The following is a 17,151-nucleotide window of genomic DNA, read 5'->3' on the forward strand; positions in this document are numbered from 1 at the left end:
GACTGGAATGAACTGCAAAAATCACTGAAGCTGGAGACTCATATCTCCCTCAGTAACTTTAAGCACCAGCTGTCAGAGCAGCTCAAAGATCACTGCACCTGTACTTAGCCCATCTGTAAATAGCCCATACAACTACCTCATCCCTATACTGTTATTTATTTGATTTATTTTGCTCCTTTGCACCCCAGTATCTCTACTTGCACATTCATCTTCTACACATCTATCACTCCAGTGTTTAATTGCTATATTGTAATTATTTAGCCACTATGGCCTATTTATTGCCTTACCTCCCTTATCCTACCTCATTTGCACACACTGTATATAGACTTTTTCTATTGTATTATTGACTGTTTGTTTGTTTATTCCATGTGTAACTCTGTGTTGTTGTTTGTGACGCACTGCTTTGCTTTATCTTGGACAGGTCGCAGTTGTAAATGAGAACTTGTTCTCAACTAGCCTACCTGGTTATATAAAGGTGAAATAAAATAAAAAATTAGTTTGACCACAGAGTGAAGGAAAAGCAGCCAACAAGTGCTCAGCATATGTGAGAACCCCTTAAAGGCGGTTGAAAAAGCATTCCAGGTAAAGCTGGTTGAGACAATGCCAAAAGTGTGCAAAGCTGTCATCAATTCAAAGGGTGGCCTTTGAAGCATCTAAAATATATTGTTTAACACTTTTTTGGTTACTACATGATCCATATGTGTTATTTCATAGTTTTGATGTCTACACTATTATTCTACAATGTAGAAAATAGTCAAAATAAAGAAAAACCCTTGAATGAGTAGATGTTCTAAAACTTTTGACTGGTAGTGTGTGTATATATATACACTACTGGTCAAAAGTTTGGGGTCACTTAGAAATGTCCTTTTTCCTCTGTCCAGTGTCTGTTTTTTTGCCCATCTTAATCTTTTCTTTTTATTGACCAGTCTGAGATATGGCTTTTTCTTTGCAACTCTGCCTAGAAGGCCAGCATCCCGGAGTCACCTCTTCGCTGTTGACGTTGAGACTGGTGTTATGCGGGTACTATTTAATGAAGCTGCCAGTTGAGGACTTGTGAGGCATCTGTTTCTCAAACTAGACACTCTAATGTACTTGTCTTCTTGCTCAGTTGTGCACCAGGGCGAGTTTCAGGAGAAATTTCTTTGTTTCTGGCTCCTTTGAGCCTGTAATCGAACCCATAAATGCTGATGCTCCAGATACTCAACTAGTCTAAAGAAGGCCAGTTTTATTGCTTCTCAAATCAGAACAACAGTTTTCAGCTGTGCTAACAAAATTGAAAAAGGGTTTTCTAATGATCAATTAGCCTTTTAAAATGATAAACTTGGATTAGCTAACACAACGTCCCATTGGAACACAGGAGTGATGGTTGCTGATAATGGGCCTCTGTACGCCTATGTAGATATTCCATAAAAAATCTGCCGTTTCCAGCTACAATAGTCATTTACAACATTAACAATATCTACACTGTATTTCTGATCAATTTGATGTTATTTTAATGGATGAAAAATGTGCTTTTCTTTCAAAAACAAGGACATTTCTAAGTGGCCCCAAATTGGCTCCATTTAAGCGCCGTCCACAGGGTATGGCATGGAGTTGCAAAATGGAGTGATAGACTTCCTTCCTCAAGATCCCTTTTACCCTGTACAAATCTCCCACTTTACCACCACCAAATCACCCCCAGACCATCACATTGCTTTGCTTCCACCATGCTTGACAGATGGCGTCAAGCACTCCTCCAGCATCTTTAAATTTTTTCTGTGTCTCACTAAGGTTCTTCTTTGTGATCCAAACACCTCAAACTTAGGAAAAAAGTGTCATAGATTAATTGTCAATCTTCCTCTGTCCAGTGTCTGTTATTTTGCCCATCTTAATCTTTTCTTTACATTGGCCAGTCTGAGATATGGCTTTTTCTTTCTTTGCCTTAGACCACTGCGCCACACGGGAGGCCCGCAAATGAACTTTTAACAAGGCACACTTGTTAATTGAAATATATTCCAGGTGACTACCTCTTGAAACTGGTTGATAGAATGCCAAGAGTGTGCAAAGCTGTCATCAAGGCAAAGGGTGGCTACTTTGAAGAATCTCAAATCTCAAATATACACTGCTCAAAAAAATAAAGGGAACACTTAAACAACACAATGTAACTCCAAGTCAATCACACTTCTGTGAAATCAAACTGTCCACTTAGGAAGCAACACTGATTGACAATACATTTCACATGCTGTTGTGCAAATGGAATAGACAACAGGTGGAAATTATAGGCAATTAGCAAGACACCCCCAATAAAGGAGTGGTTCTGCAGGTGGTGACCACAGACCACTTCTCAGTTCCTATGCTTCCTGGCTGATGTTTTGGTCACTTTTGAATGCTGGCGGTGCTTTCACTCTAGTGGTAGCATGAGACGGAGTCTACAACCCACACAAGTGGCTCAGGTAGTGCAGCTCATCCAGGATGGCACATCAATGCGAGCTGTGGCAAGAAGGTTTGCTGTGTCTGTCAGCGTAGTGTCCAGAGCATGGAGGCGCTACCAGGAGACAGGTCAGTACATCAGGAGACGTGGAGGAGGCCGTAGGAGGGCAACAACCCAGCAGCAGAACCGGTACCTCCGCCTTTGTGCAAGGAGGAGCAGGAGAAGCACTGCCAGAGCCCTGCAAAATGACCTCCAGCAGGCCACAAATGTGCATGTGTCTGCTCAAACGGTCAGAAACAGACTCCATGAGGGTGGTATGAGGGCCCGACGTCCACAGGTGGGGGTTGTGCTTACAGCCCAACACCATGCAGGATGTTTGGCATTTGCCAGAGAACACCAAGATTGGCAAATTCGCCACTGGCGCCCTGTGCTCTTCACAGATGAAAGCAGGTTCACACTGAGCACGTGACAGACGTGACAGAGTCTGGAGATGCCGTGGAGAACGTTCTGCTGCCTGCAACATCCTCCAGCATGACCGGTTTGGCGGTGGGTCAGTCATGGTGTGGGGTGGCATTTCTTTGGGGGGCCGCACAGCCCTCCATGTGCTCGCCAGAGGTAGCCTGACTGCCATTAGGTACCGAGATGAGATCCTCAGACCCCTTGTGAAACCATATGCTGGTGCGGTTGGCCCTGGGTTCCTCCTAATGCAAGACAATGCTAGACCTCATGTGGCTGGAGTGTGTCAGCAGTTCCTGCAAGAGGAAGGCATTGATGTTATGGACTGGCCCGCCCGTTCCCCAGACCTGAATCCAATTGAGCACATCTGGGACATCATGTCTCGCTCCATCCACCAACACCACGTTGCACCACAGATTGTCCAGGAGTTGGCGGATGCTTTAGTCCAGGTCTGGGAGGAGATCCCTCAGGAGACCATCCGCCACCTCATCAGGAGCATGCCCAGGCGTTGTAGGGAGGTCATACAGGCACGTGGAGGCCACACACACTACTGAGCCTCATTTTGACTTGTTTTAAGGACATTACATCAAAGTTGGATCAGCCTGTAGTGTGGTTTTCCACTTTCATTTTGAGTGTGACTCCAAATCCAGACCTCCATGGGTTGATAAATTGGATTTCCATTGATTATTTGTGTGATTTTGTTGTCAGCACATTCAACTATGTAAAGAAAAAAGTATTTAATAAGATTATTTCTTTCATTCAGATCTAGGATGTGTTGTTTAAGTGTTCCCTTTATTTTTTTGAGCAGTATATTTAGATTTGTTTAACACTTTTTTTGGTTACTACATGATTCCATATGTGTTATTTCATAGTTTTGATGTCTTTACTATTTATTCTACAATGTAGAAAATAGTAAGAGTAAAGAAAAACCCTTGAATGAGTAGGTGTTCTAAAACGTTTGTCCGGTAGTGATATATATATTGTCAATTATAACGTTACTTTATCAACATTGACCGACGATACATTTGTAACCGTAGCCACGATCTGAGCTGAAACAGCTACCACGTGTGAAGGATACATGCAAACAGAACTTTGAGGTTTCTGACTGAAATGCCAGTCGCCTCACTGTCAGGCTGGAACCCTTTGAATCTCGAGACACACTGGCAACTTTTACGCGACATTTACCGTGCTATTTATTTCGAGAAACTTCCAGCCCCATCTCCCACACGTCACCGTGCGGAATCTTTAAAGGGTCCGTTGACTGAATAAAATGTCACGGTATATAGGATCAAGGAGTTTGAGCAGCATGAACACACAGTCACCAATGGTGGATATGGTCAATAATAACGATCCTCTACCGCCAGGATGGGAAATAAAAATTGACCCACAGACAGGATGGCATTTTTTTGTGGATCACATTAATCGCACAACAAGCTGGAATGACCCAAGACACGATTTCAAAAAGGTAGGCTCATGGATGTGTAGTAACATGATGTGTACCGTGGGAGGGCTCGTGTGATATATATTCAAAGTTGGAGTGAAATGTCATGTCTGCTTGACAGCATGGCAGACACAACACATCATCTCTCTAATATATGGCACGGTCCTCGATCAAGCGCTTCAGTGGTTAATAATGATGGTCACTGCTTCTGATACGCACTGACTTATATTATAGGGGAGACAGAGTGGGCATATTCTATTTATAGTAGGCTATGCTTCTATATATTTTTATTTACTTTAAAAACATGGGCTACAAATTCCCTCTGCTAAGACTTAATATACGCCAACGCAATGGAATGTTGTCTATTGTAGGCTCCAGCGCTCTCCCACATGCATTATAACGGGTTAACTAACAATAGCAATAGCTGTTATAAACGGCTATGTTCTTGTGTTATGGTCGAAGCTGAGCAACGGCTGTTATAAAAGGCTATGATCTTGTGTTATGATCTAAGCTGGCAGGTTTGTTGATGACGCACTGCAGTCATATGTAAAGCCATGCCTTTGAGCGTTTGACCATTTCCATAATGTTTATTTAAAGCCTATTAGGCCAAGCAGACTCCAGACTGCATTTGTTCATATTTCGTACACTCTTAGAAAATAGGGGTTCCAAAAGGTTTATTTGGCTGTCCCCACATAGGATAACCCTTTTTTGGTTTCAGGTAGAATTCTTTTGGGTTCCATGTAGAAAAGGGTTGTGTGTAGGGTTCAACATTGAACTCAAATGGGATCTACCTGGAATCAAAAGGGATTCTTCAAAGGGTTCTTCTACCAGGACAGCCAAAGAACCCATTTAGGTTTTTAGATAGCACCTTTTTCTTACTAAAACTTTTCCTTACAAGGGATTTGAAGGTGTTCATCACCCACCCATATATAACAGCTCCAAGGAACCTACAATAGCCTACATTAAATTAACAAATCACTGAATTTGTTGATATGGTTTTACACCATTGAACTGTGCAGAAGTACGATGTGTCAACTTTAAATGTTGAAGGGTTGGAGGAGCAGACCCTAGGCTGCCAGTTGGCGTCTTGCATTAGGAAGATCAACACTTTCTGCTGTCCGAAGTTAGTGTCACTAAGAATCTGCTGGAAAGACACAGCTGTCAGGGGATAAAATTGGTGTAATGCTGGCAGTGCACAGGGACCCTGCCAAAATGGCAGAGGGCAAAGGGTCGTTCAGAGCTATTGGCTGTGTCATAACTACTTTTGTTGTATAAAACAAAGTCAAGGAATGATGTAAAGAAAAGGTAGAATATACCGCACACAGCACTCTTAAGTCATATTTAATTGTAATTGTTATTACCATGCAATATACAGCAATTTTGTTATTACATAGTCATGGCAGCTTGAGACTGTTCCAATACAGTGAGTCCAATGGGCCGACAGTCTTGTGGACAAACTTTTGTCTTTGTCGTATCAAACTGTGTGGACTTATACTGAACAAATATATACACGGAAGATGTAGTGTTGTTCCCATGTTTCATGAGCTGAAATAAAAGATCCCAGAAGTGTTCCATACGCACAAAAAGCGCATTTCTGTCAAATTTTGTGCACAAATTTGTTTACATGCCTGTTAGTGAGCATTTCTCCTTTGCCAAGATAATCCATCCACCTGACAGTGGTGGCATATCAAGAAGCGGATTAAACAGCATGATCATTACAAAGGTGCACCTTGTGCTGGGGACAAGAAAAGACAATTCTAAAATGTGCAGTTTTGTCACACAACACAATGCCAGAGATGTCTCCAAGTTTTGAGGGAGCGTGCAATTGGCATGCCTCCAACGTTGTTTTTGAGAATTTGGCAGTACGTTCAAATGGCCTCACAACCGCAGACCACGTGTAACCACGCCAGCCCAGGACCTCCACCTCCGGCTTCTTCACCTGCGGGATCGTCTGAGACCAGCCACCAGGACAGCTGATGAAACTATGGGTTTGCACAACTGAAGAATTTTTGCACAAACTGTCAGAAACCGTCTTAGGGAAGCTCATCTGCGTGCTCGTCGTCCTCACCAGGGTGTTGACCTGACTGCAGTTCGCCATCGTAACCGACGTCAGTGGGCAAATGCTCACCTTCGATGGCCACTGGCACGCTTCTAGGATTAATCCCAAAACTGGTCATGTAGTGATATCACAGAGAAACTGTTCCCTGCTGTCACAGTCAGATGTCTCACTCTGACAGATGACTGCTTAATTGGTTGTCTTGGTGATCACCAAGACAGCATCATGGAGTTTTCTTTTAAGTCTCCACTGTGAATTATGATCAACATACATGTGAGGACATGAGACAACTATGATTTGTTATGTTTTATGATAGTAAACACTGCCTAGAAAACCAACAAATGCAGAGCCTACATACCCACATGTAGTGATGGCTTGCTTCTTCTGACAGGCACATACTTGCAATTGGATAAGAACTACACGAAAAAACGGTTCCAAAAGGGTTCTTTGGCTGTCCCCATAGCAGAACCCTTTTTGGTTCCAGGTAGAACCCTTTTGGGTTTCATTTAGAAGAGAACCCTCTGTGGAAAGGGTTCTACATGGAATCCAAAATGGTTCTTCCTGGAACCAAAAAGGGTTATTCAAAGGGTTCTCTTATGGGCACAGCTGAAGAACCTTTTTTGGTTCTAAATAGGACCTTTTTTCCCCCTAAGAGTGTAGTTTCCTCTTCCAAGTGGTCAGAGAAGTGATACTTTTGACATCACCCAGGGATATTTCACAATGTACCGAATGCTTTTTGCTTATATATACCAGAGCAGATTCCAGAGCAGACATATTTCTTTCAGCCTCTAGCAAATGGCTCTGTTCAATCAATCTCAATTTAATCTTAATAGCCTAATGGTCTTAGTTTGGAAAAAATAGCAAATCTTTCCGGGATGTTGGACATCATTCCCTCATAGAAAACACATTTTATGATAGATTGGCAGTAATTGCTTGCCTCTGGGGCTAGGGTTTCACTCACATACTTATTTGCATGCCTTGGATATGTATTAATTCAGACTTTTTTTCTTCTTCAGGTCAGCCAGCTGTCTCAAAATGGCCCCAGTGTGCCCCCAGAGCCGAGTCCTCAGGAGATACAGAAGGCCTTCGTGAGAGACATGAAGCACCCCACCCTCCGTCAGGGTTACATCCCAATCCCAGTCTGCCATGAAGGCGGAGACATCCGTCAGCAACAGCAACACCAATGTTTCCCGTACATTCAGCCGACTGCTCTGCAAAATGTACGAGCAGACGGGCGGACACCCTCCCCCACCCCGACGCTCCACTGCAGGCCTAGATCTCCTTTGCAGGGTCCCTCCGAGAGCACTACCCCTGAGCCCTACATGTCCTGTTCGCCTAGTTCACAAGGACCTGAGGTGAGATTGATTTAGCTAATGAGATTACTATCCTCCAATGACTGATGTCATTGGAGGATTTGCAGAGAAAGTTGTAGTTACATGCAGGTGTTTGATGTTGGAATCAAACTAAACCTCTAGCTACTTCTAGAGCTACTTGTAATATTGAATATACAATTGTACTTCCTCTGATTCATGCTAGACTTTCATTCCTTAGGGCCACCCCCTCCACCAGCCCCCACGACCCAGTAGCACAGGCCTCCAGGCAGGTTACATCACCATACCAGTGATCCACGAGAGGGCCGGAGGTCACCCACAACAAGCCCCTGTCAACTCCACTCTCTACACCCAGCGCTTTCCGGCTTACTCAGAGCTCCAGCCCTCCTTCCACCACCTACAACCAGAGGACTGGAGCGGTCATCATGGGCCCACGCCTTCTTCCCGGGACCGTGCCTCCCCCTCCCCGAGCGTGCTTCCCCAGCACCGTGAGACTGCCGCCATCCATATCCCTCCGCATATGAGGAGCCAGTCTCCCCTCAGTGCACAGGTCATTACAGAGAGACCACAGGTACCTTTTTTCCATCATCGCTTCACCTATTGCCAGTCCAATAACAGTAGGAATCATCTATATAAAAAGTATAATATACGTACAAGCCATAAATGCCAGAATAGCACATTTTACATTATTCCTGATGAATAATTAGCAGGTTGACATTTATTGTCATGAATCTTGCCCAAGAGGTAGAACTGAGTGATTTCCGCTAGATAGGCCAGCTGCAACATCAAAATTGCCTATATCGTAAACATTTAAGGTTAAGGTTAGCAGTGTGGTTAAGGTTAGGCATAAAATCAGATTATATAACTTTGTAGCTGTGCTAGTTAGTGACCACTCTGCAGAGCTGCCTCCAGGTCAAGATTCATGACAATAAATAGCAACATGCAAATAATTCCTTCTTCCTTCCCCAGGTCCACCACCACCTTCATGTCCCACAGAGAGAATCACCCCACAGAATGGAGCAGGAGCAGGAGATCTCTCAGTATCCCCAAACAGTGCAGAGAGAGGCTGACACACAGCAGCTTCAACAGCCACAGATGTCACAACGACCACAACAGCCACAGCAGCCACAACAATACCAACAACACCAACAACCACAACAACAGCCACAACAATACCAACAATCTGAACAGTACCAACAACCACAACAGCCACAACAGTATCAAAAGCCAGAAAAATACCAACAACCTGAACAGTACCAACAACAACCACAACCTCCACAACAGCCACAGCCGCAACCGCAGCCGAAACAGACAGCAAACATCACGGTCCAGATGCCCCCGAAACCAGAAGCCCAGGAGCCAGTGGATGCTCCTGCTCCACAGGATGTCCCGCCCACAAAAGCAGAAAACGAGTCCGCCGCTCAGTGTCACCCAGGCTTGGCTAAAGTACAAAAGATAGTGGCGAGAGTGGCGAAACTGGAGCAAGAGGTGAAATGCTTTGATGGGAAGAAGAACGATAAGAGGTACTTGCTGCTGGAGGAGCTGTTGACCAAAGAGCTTTTGGCATTGGACTCAGTGGACCCAGAGGGGAGTGTGGATGTGCGACAGGCGCGACGTGACGGAGTCCGGAAGGTTCAGACCATACTGGATGCACTGGAGATGCTGGATGAGCGGCCATCGGAGCCAGTCAGTGAATCCTCGATGGAGGGCGAGAGCCCGCCACAGAAAGGAGAGCAGCCCAGCGCGATCAGCCAAGCGAATGTGGAGATGGCCAGGGAGATCTCATAATGACTGCTTTATTAGAGTGAAGAGATGAGAAACGGCATCGAATATGACGTGGAAATAGGCTGCTCCCAATGCTCCCTATTCCCACCATTCTACGGCAGATATCACATATGAACTATAAGATGCATGTTTGCTTAATTTACAGTGTTGGTATTGTCTGGTATTCACCACATATGTGATGGTGGTATCTGAGTGCATCATGTATTCAATGTTTAGCCACTGTTGTTGCCTTTTGCCGTGCCAATGTCTTTTTTGCAAGACCATTGTCATGTTCAGTGTGTTAAGGACACATGCAGAATGGAGACGATCTAAGAGGCCTTTATCCATCCATATAGGAAAATACTATGAAAATAGCTTATTTAAAAAAAAAAAAAGAGTACATCTATGTTGTTGCCTTTGGACCATGTGACGTGGTTGTTGTAAAGTTGTTCAATACATATTCAATAAGAGAACACTGGTTGTTGGTATGTATAGAGTAGGCTACATCTCTCTGTCTAAGAAAGGGCTTCAGTGGCTATTGTTAGTGATGTCTAATATTCCCTCTTAGTTCTAATCCACTACTTCGAGAAACAATATTTACCTCAGATTCCATATGAAGAAATGGGATAAATGTTAGTGAATGTTAATGATTCAGTCAGAGAAAACAATTTATTTTTGGACCTCAGGTGACAAAGAGCCACTTGAGGGCAGAATCTTCCTTTTCTTCCTCTCAATTATTTTTCCCAAAAATATGAGTTATTTAACACACACCCAACAAATTACATGGTTGATAGAGTTACTTCGGGTTTCATTAGTTTCAGCCTGTAGGTGCATTGCCTATTTTGGGGTCTTGGCACTTATTTCACCATTATAATATGTTTATATTTCATTTATAATTATTAGGGAACTTGATATGTTACATTCAACAATTACATCCCATCACCTTTGATTCAAGTAAGATTTAAAATTGGTAGAATGTTTTACAACATTTTTACATTTGTAATTTCACTTGTAATGTTATTTAAAGAAAGGAATTATTTATTAAGTTAAGAATGCATTTAGAAATGTTGGATGTGAGATGCATAACCTCATGAGATGTGAGACTATCAGCATCAGCTGCTAATCAAGAATAACAATTCAAAGGGTCAATGTAAAAGTATGCATTGTTTATCACAGCTTGTGCATTGCAGGATGTTGCAGTGTTGACAGCTTGGAGTCACATTGGCATGGTTGTAAATAAAATGATTTATTTTGACATAGTCTATAATTGAGTGATTTCACAGTAGGTTACAGTATTGTGATATGTTGCCATCCTTGCTATCAAGTGGTTCTATATGGTTTACGCAAATCTAAACCTCACCTTGTATCCTCACCATCACTTCACACCTTGACTCCATCATGTCTTATTTGAGACAAGCAACACATGGTAGATCCAGGAAAAAAATGACACATTTTAGGAGAATGCACAGTCTTGAGTAAGCACTCTTATTAACTTGGCATGGGGTGTTTATTTTTAGGTTTAATATATTCCATTCAATAATACATTCCATTCACCACCAAACTTGTGTTTTTCACTAAGGGAGCATATAACCCTGCTGTAAGTGCCACCTTAAATAATATCATAACTAGTACAATTTCAACATACAAACATAAGGGGGAAGTGAAAGTTTGATATGATCGACCTTCAACATTCATAACCAGCCTAACAACGTTGATAATAACTGGTAGCCTAAATGTGTAATTACTCAAATACCAGTATATCAATAAAACAGTATTTGAATTGAATGTCGAATTTTGATGAGAGACGTGTCACAAATTCAGACTCAATCAGAACAAACAGCTGAGCATTTGAATACCTTAATTTTACTGTACGTTGGATTTTTCTCTAGCCTAGGCGGAGCTCATATTGAACAGTCCCAGAAAAGAGACGTCCGCCAATCGGTGCACTGGGCAAGGTAAATCGAGCGCACCTGGTGGAGCTCGATATAGAATGAAGAGTAAGGTCACGTGTGATTGTTTTGGAGCGTGAAATCCTGTGGAGGCGGTTGAGCAACACTGACTTGGCTGTGACTGGGGAAGAGATGGATGGAAAGGCGGGGGGGTGAGGTGTTGAGGAGGACGGGATGGAGTGTAGTGGTGGAGTGGAAAAATGTGTAGGTAAAGTAGTGAGATTAAAGGGTAAGAAAAAGAGGAATCCTGAGGCACCTTTGCAGGTCTTGTCGGAAGAGAGTAGTGATGAGGGAGGTTCAGGTTTGCTGTGTTGTACTGAGAGAAGTGGAGTTCAAGGTGTTGATTTTTTTTGGGCTGATTTTGCACCCCCCTCGGGCTCGTGTGGTGGTGGAGGAGATCTTCGTGGGCTATACTCAGCCTTGTCTCAGGGTAGTGTGGTCTGTTGATATCCCTCTAGTGCTGTTGATACTTTGAACGTCTTGAAGAACGTTCTGGCCTTAATGGCCATGTACTCTTATAATCTCCACCTGGGACAGCCAGAAGAGTACAGGCCACCCCTCAGAGCCTGGTTACTCTCTAGGTTTCCCTGCCTTTCTCTGGGGAGTTTTTCCTAGCCACTGGGCTTCTACATCTGCATTGCTTGCTGTTTGGGGTTTTAGGCTGGGTTTCTGTGTAAGCACTGTGTGACATATACTAAAAAGGGCTTTATAAATGCATTTGATTTGATTAGTAGCATGCTGGCTCAAACTGGACGTAGTGGGTGAATGGAGTTATTACAGGGGTTCCAGGAATTGTTAACATGAAAGAAATAAAGGTCAACATGAAGGGAGGCTCTCTTATTGAGGCACAGTGCCTCCAGATGGGAAGGTGAATAGCCTGTCAGTGCTACTAAACTTTGAGGATCTGGTACTGCCAGAAAAAGTTAGGATTGGGTATATGAGTTACTATGTGTGAGCTTATGTTCCAAAACCATTGCGTTGCTTTAACTGTCAAAGGTTTGGGCATGTGGCGGCGGTGCGTAAAGGCAAAAGGAGATGTGCGAAGTGTGGGGGAAAACATGCATATGGGGAATGTGGAGACGGGGTCCAGTTAAACTGCTGTAACTCTGGGGGCGCCTATAGTGTGCCATATGGGGGTTGTGCATTGATGAAAAGACAGGTGGAAGTGCAGCAGGTGTGGAGTGAGCGTAAAATCTGGTATGCAGAAGCAGTGAAGGTAGTTCACGCAGAAACAAAACGGGGCACCCAGTAGAGAAAGTATTCAAGGGCAGGTCGGGATGCAGGTTGGGCGTGATGTAGGAAGCAGAATGGGGGCGAATACAAGACTGGTAGTAGATATGAGGAAGGTTGTTACATTTGTGACCGCAGCAATCAATTGCACAGAAAAATTACAATCTAAGTCTAAGAAGATACAGATCATAGTGGAGCAGGCAGTGAAGTGTCTTGGGATCACAGGACTGACATGGGAAAATGTACAGGATGACCTCAATAAGATTGAGAATCAGTCCAGCCAGGAATCATGTATTGGTTAATTTTCATAATGGTGTTAGTCATTCAATGGAATGACAGAAGTTTGATGGCTTAATGGGCAAGAGTTCAAACAGTTTCTTGAGGAGTTACCGGTAAAACCTGACGTGATATGTCTCCAGGAGACATGGCTTAAACCTACTCTAGATTTTGTAATACAAGGTTATGTTGCAGTCCGTAGAGATAGGGTGGCAGGGGGAGGAGGTGGGTGTGCTACCTTTATAATGCGGGGGATCCCGTATAGGTGTGTGGGAGAGGGGGTTGAACAGGAGTATGTAGTGGTAGAGGTGTGGTTGGGAAGGGGAATATGGTAATAGTGAACTTTTACAACCTGTGTAAGAGACTAGAGTTGATGGCCCTTGGGAATGTAGAAGGTCAAGATAGGAGACAGCTAATGTGGTATGGGGTTTTTAATGCTCATAATACGCTATGTGGAGGGTTACGGACTGATGTAAATGGACAAGTGTTGGAGGAACTACTTGATGAGAAAAGGCTTGTGAGACTTAATGATAGCCGTGGAACCAGGATTGACACAGTAACTGGAAATGAATCTGCTCTGGGTCTTACTCTGATATCATGTTCAATGGCAGGCAGATGTAGTTGGGAGGATTTGGAGGAATCCACTGTGGTTAGTAATCACTATCCTATCATGTGTACTGTAGGAATGAGGGTGGAAGATTCAGTAGGAAATGGATTGAGGAGATATTTGAGAAAGCAGAGAGGGGTCAGTTTCAGGATTTGAGTGAACAAGAGCTGTCTCGGGTTGATCTCAATTCAGATATAGAAACATTCAATGATGAAGTAAGAGGAGCAATAGTAGGGGCCGCAGGGAAGGATATTACTATGGGTACAGGGGGGACAAAGAGCAAGGCAGGTGATTCCTATGGGTACAGGGGGGACAAAGAGTAACGCAGTCCCCTGGTGGAGTGTTGAGTGTGGAGAAGCTGTGAAGAGTAGGAACAGGGCATTCAGAATGTTGAAAAGGTCCTATAATTACCAGCACCTGATTCAGTATAAACAAGCACAATCAGTAGTAAGGAGGATCATTAGGACAGCTAAGAGGGAGTGTTGGTGCTGGGTTCTGTGGAAACATAAAAAGGACCACTCCTGTGGGAGAGGTATGGTAGATGATTAAGAGGATGCGTGGGGTCAGACGAGATTGGGATCTCCCTGTGCTGGAAAGTGGGAGATTGTCGCAGTGAGAGATATGGAGAAGGCAGAGATGTTAGCCCAGGCATTTGTGAAGGTGCACAGCTCAAATAATCTGACAGAAGATGGACAGCGTGGGAGAGAGAGGGTCAGAGAACATCCAGGGGTCCTGGATCAGAGAGAGATGGTGGGGGATACATGCAATGCTTGAATGAGACGAATTACATGGGCAGAGCATTTTAACAGAGTAGTTGTCAAAGGAAAGAAAATATTGAATGTGATGCGTCTCCTGTCAGGAATGGAGTGGGGGGCAGATAGAATGCTGTTAAATGTTAAGGTCATCACTGGATAATGGAAGTGTAGCATATGGATCAGCAGCTCAGACATATTTAAAAAAGCTAGATGTAATCTATGCCCAAGCCCTAAGAATATGTTGTGGGGCACTCAGGAGTTCCCATATTGGGTAAATCTAAAAGGACATAAGGTTGCACATCCTACAAAAAAAGGTACTCCTAGAGTGCTGGAAACACAAACAAAATCTGAATACAAGTTTTGGGTAGATAGGCAATGACATGGTGAGATAGATGGTGTTGTTTGGGAGGGAGTTTAGCCCTTCTGTTGTTCTTCCTGCTATCCCACCTTGGTTTCTCCCTCAGCCAGTGATATATCTAGTGTTGCCTGAGCGGGTAAGAGCTGTTGAGGAAGGAGTAGATTCAGTTGTAAGTGAACATTTAAGAACACAATTCTATGCTGTTTTGAATGTATTCACAAATAGATCAGGGGAGGACAGGTGGGGAGGACAGGTACAGCTTTTAGTGTTCCTGAGTTTAAGGTGGCTTTGACAAAAAGAGCAACAGATAATTGTACATGTTTACACAATGGAGTTGGCGGCCATGTCTTTGTTGTACACTCCAATCCAGTTGGTGGCGGTAATGCACATTAAAGTTGGTTGCCAACCGCGATTAAACATCCATAGAAGAAGTCACGTGTGATTGTTTCTGCAGGAAATCGACAGTCGGTCTTTCAACTGGAAATGAATAACCAGCTACATTTTCACACATTGAATAAGTGTCTCATTATGTCTACTTTTTGAACTAAGAAAGAAGATTTAAAATAAGCAAAGCAAACGTTAGCCAACTTGTCAGGGCAACGCCCTGTCAGTAACGTTAGATAGGCGTGCTAGCTGCAGCTAGCTAACCGTGTTGGACCACAAATATTTACATGGTTTGAAATACTGTACACCGGTAAAAATGGAGCTGTTTCAAGCCAAAGACCATTATATTCTCCAGAGTGGCGACCATGCTCTTTGGTGTAGCCGAATAGATGGGACCATGAACGCCAGACCTGGTATGCAAAATACATTTGTCATTCTTAAATTCAGTTTCTCATAGCCATCAATTAGCTAGCTAACGTTACATCAGTAAGCTCGGACAACAAACCCATAACTAAATAGTTAGCTACAATGACGTCAAGCCCATGGCATGAGCATTTCCTCATGTCTTAGCTATGTCTTCGTTATTCAAGCAAGTATTGTTTTACACGTTGACAATGACAACTATATAGGACGCGCACCTTACTAAAAATCGAGTGCCATACCATTTTTGGTTGCAATAATGTAATTTCTTCCCAACTATTTAGCTATCTAAACAAACATCCTAATGTTAACTGCCAAGCCATTAAATGTGTTATTACCATACTTTCATGTCCAGTGTGGCACTGCCCAGTTGACCTGATAGTGATATTTGGAGTAAACAGACTGCGATGCTCGAGGGGAACAGTAAAAATGATGTATTATGTAGCAGGGTTTCATTCTAGCAATGAGCCACAAAACAGACGATGACAGTGCTCCATATGTTTAATTGTCTTTAAATTGTTTTGTATTTAACAAAAGTTATTAGGGTTCATAATTCCTGCATCCTCCATCCACTTTTCGTCTTACATGAGCTTGCTTTATTGGATTCCTTTGGCTACATGGTTAACGGTTCATTTCCTGAAATACCGCTCGAGCATCTGTTGTGGTTCCTTTTTTCTTTACACTGAATTCCACATATTTACAGACTAGTTACTGGCTCTCTGCTACAACACACTACCTTGGGTGACATGTTCTGCTTCTTGGGAGACAAGCATACTTAGGCCAGATTAATTGAGACAGATGGGTCCACCCCAAAGTACCAAATGTCATAATGACACCTATCTCGATCAACGAGAGAAGATTTTAAATAGACAAGATGGAGGCGTACACATTGTTGGATTACTTAATGGAGAACAAATCATTATTTTAATAACAGAGCATTTTCTAAATTCAAATGCACTGCACCTTGTAAGTCCCAGTAATGGATACCAAAAATCTTTGGTTAAATCAAATTATCTGGTGTAACAATCTGTAGCTACCTTAGGCTAGATCGTTAGCGCTTGTGCTCCTGTCTGACCTGCACCCCAGTGTCTTGCCAAAACACCTCCTCCTTCTCTGTGACAGAGTGGCGAGCTAAGCCGGGACAATTCACAGCAAAGCCAGCAGCTGAGCCGATGAACCTTGCCTTTCTGTTGTAACCAAAAAGCTGTTGAGAGGGAGCAGCCACTATGGATGTAAATGACTGCCCTGTGGGCTAGCTGAGGTCACATGGGTGTGTAGCCAGCCTGAACAGGTTTGGGTTGCACTGCTCTTCCATTATTTAATTGGAAAAGGGTTTCCATTCCTCATTGGGCTTGTTGACACTAGCACCAACAGGAATTTCCACAATATTTCACATTTCTGAACAAATCTATGGTTGAGTTTGTATCATGGACAAACGGATGTGTTTGTATATAGGAGCAGCCTCTATTTTCCACCTCCCTGCCCGGGCTCCAGCGCTGAGATCAGTACAGTTCTCTGACTCCATGGAACAGGAAGAGTTATTGTCTCAGCTACCTAGATGTTCTCCAATCTCCACCCTCTTTGTCGCCCATTCATGACTCAACTCTTCAACTGCTTGACATACCCTTGACGTCTAGTTCTGTTATACCAAAGTTGTTTTAGTTATCAACATCAGTTAGCTAGTTGTGATGTAGTAATTTGGCAGTGATGTAGT

General features: G+C 43.3%; 2 protein-coding genes across 3 annotated transcripts in view; both read left to right on the top strand.

Annotated features, from left to right (window-relative positions):
* Nucleotides 1-3,973: 3,973 nt before the first annotated feature.
* On the top strand, nucleotides 3,974-10,713 carry LOC106604528 (BAG family molecular chaperone regulator 3). Its single transcript, XM_014199225.2, has 4 exons — nucleotides 3,974-4,331; nucleotides 7,380-7,718; nucleotides 7,915-8,265; nucleotides 8,664-10,713. Exons 1-4 carry the CDS (start codon nucleotides 4,137-4,139, stop codon nucleotides 9,480-9,482), a joined length of 1,704 nt encoding a protein of 567 aa, XP_014054700.2. The 5' UTR covers nucleotides 3,974-4,136; the 3' UTR covers nucleotides 9,483-10,713.
* A 4,344-nt stretch (nucleotides 10,714-15,057) lies between these two features.
* LOC106604534 (phosphatidylinositide phosphatase SAC2) overlaps nucleotides 15,058-17,151 on the top strand; it is a 32,094-nt gene continuing 30,000 nt past the window's right edge. For both annotated transcript variants that reach the window (XM_014199238.2, XM_014199249.2), the window contains exon 1: nucleotides 15,058-15,430. In XM_014199238.2, coding sequence (XP_014054713.1) covers nucleotides 15,334-15,430 — 97 coding nt within the window. In that variant the 5' untranslated portion in view covers nucleotides 15,058-15,333. The remainder of the gene's footprint in view (nucleotides 15,431-17,151) is intronic.

This window comes from Salmo salar, chromosome ssa01 (genome assembly GCF_905237065.1).
Source record: "Salmo salar chromosome ssa01, Ssal_v3.1, whole genome shotgun sequence".
Taxonomy (NCBI): Eukaryota; Metazoa; Chordata; class Actinopteri; order Salmoniformes; family Salmonidae; genus Salmo; species Salmo salar.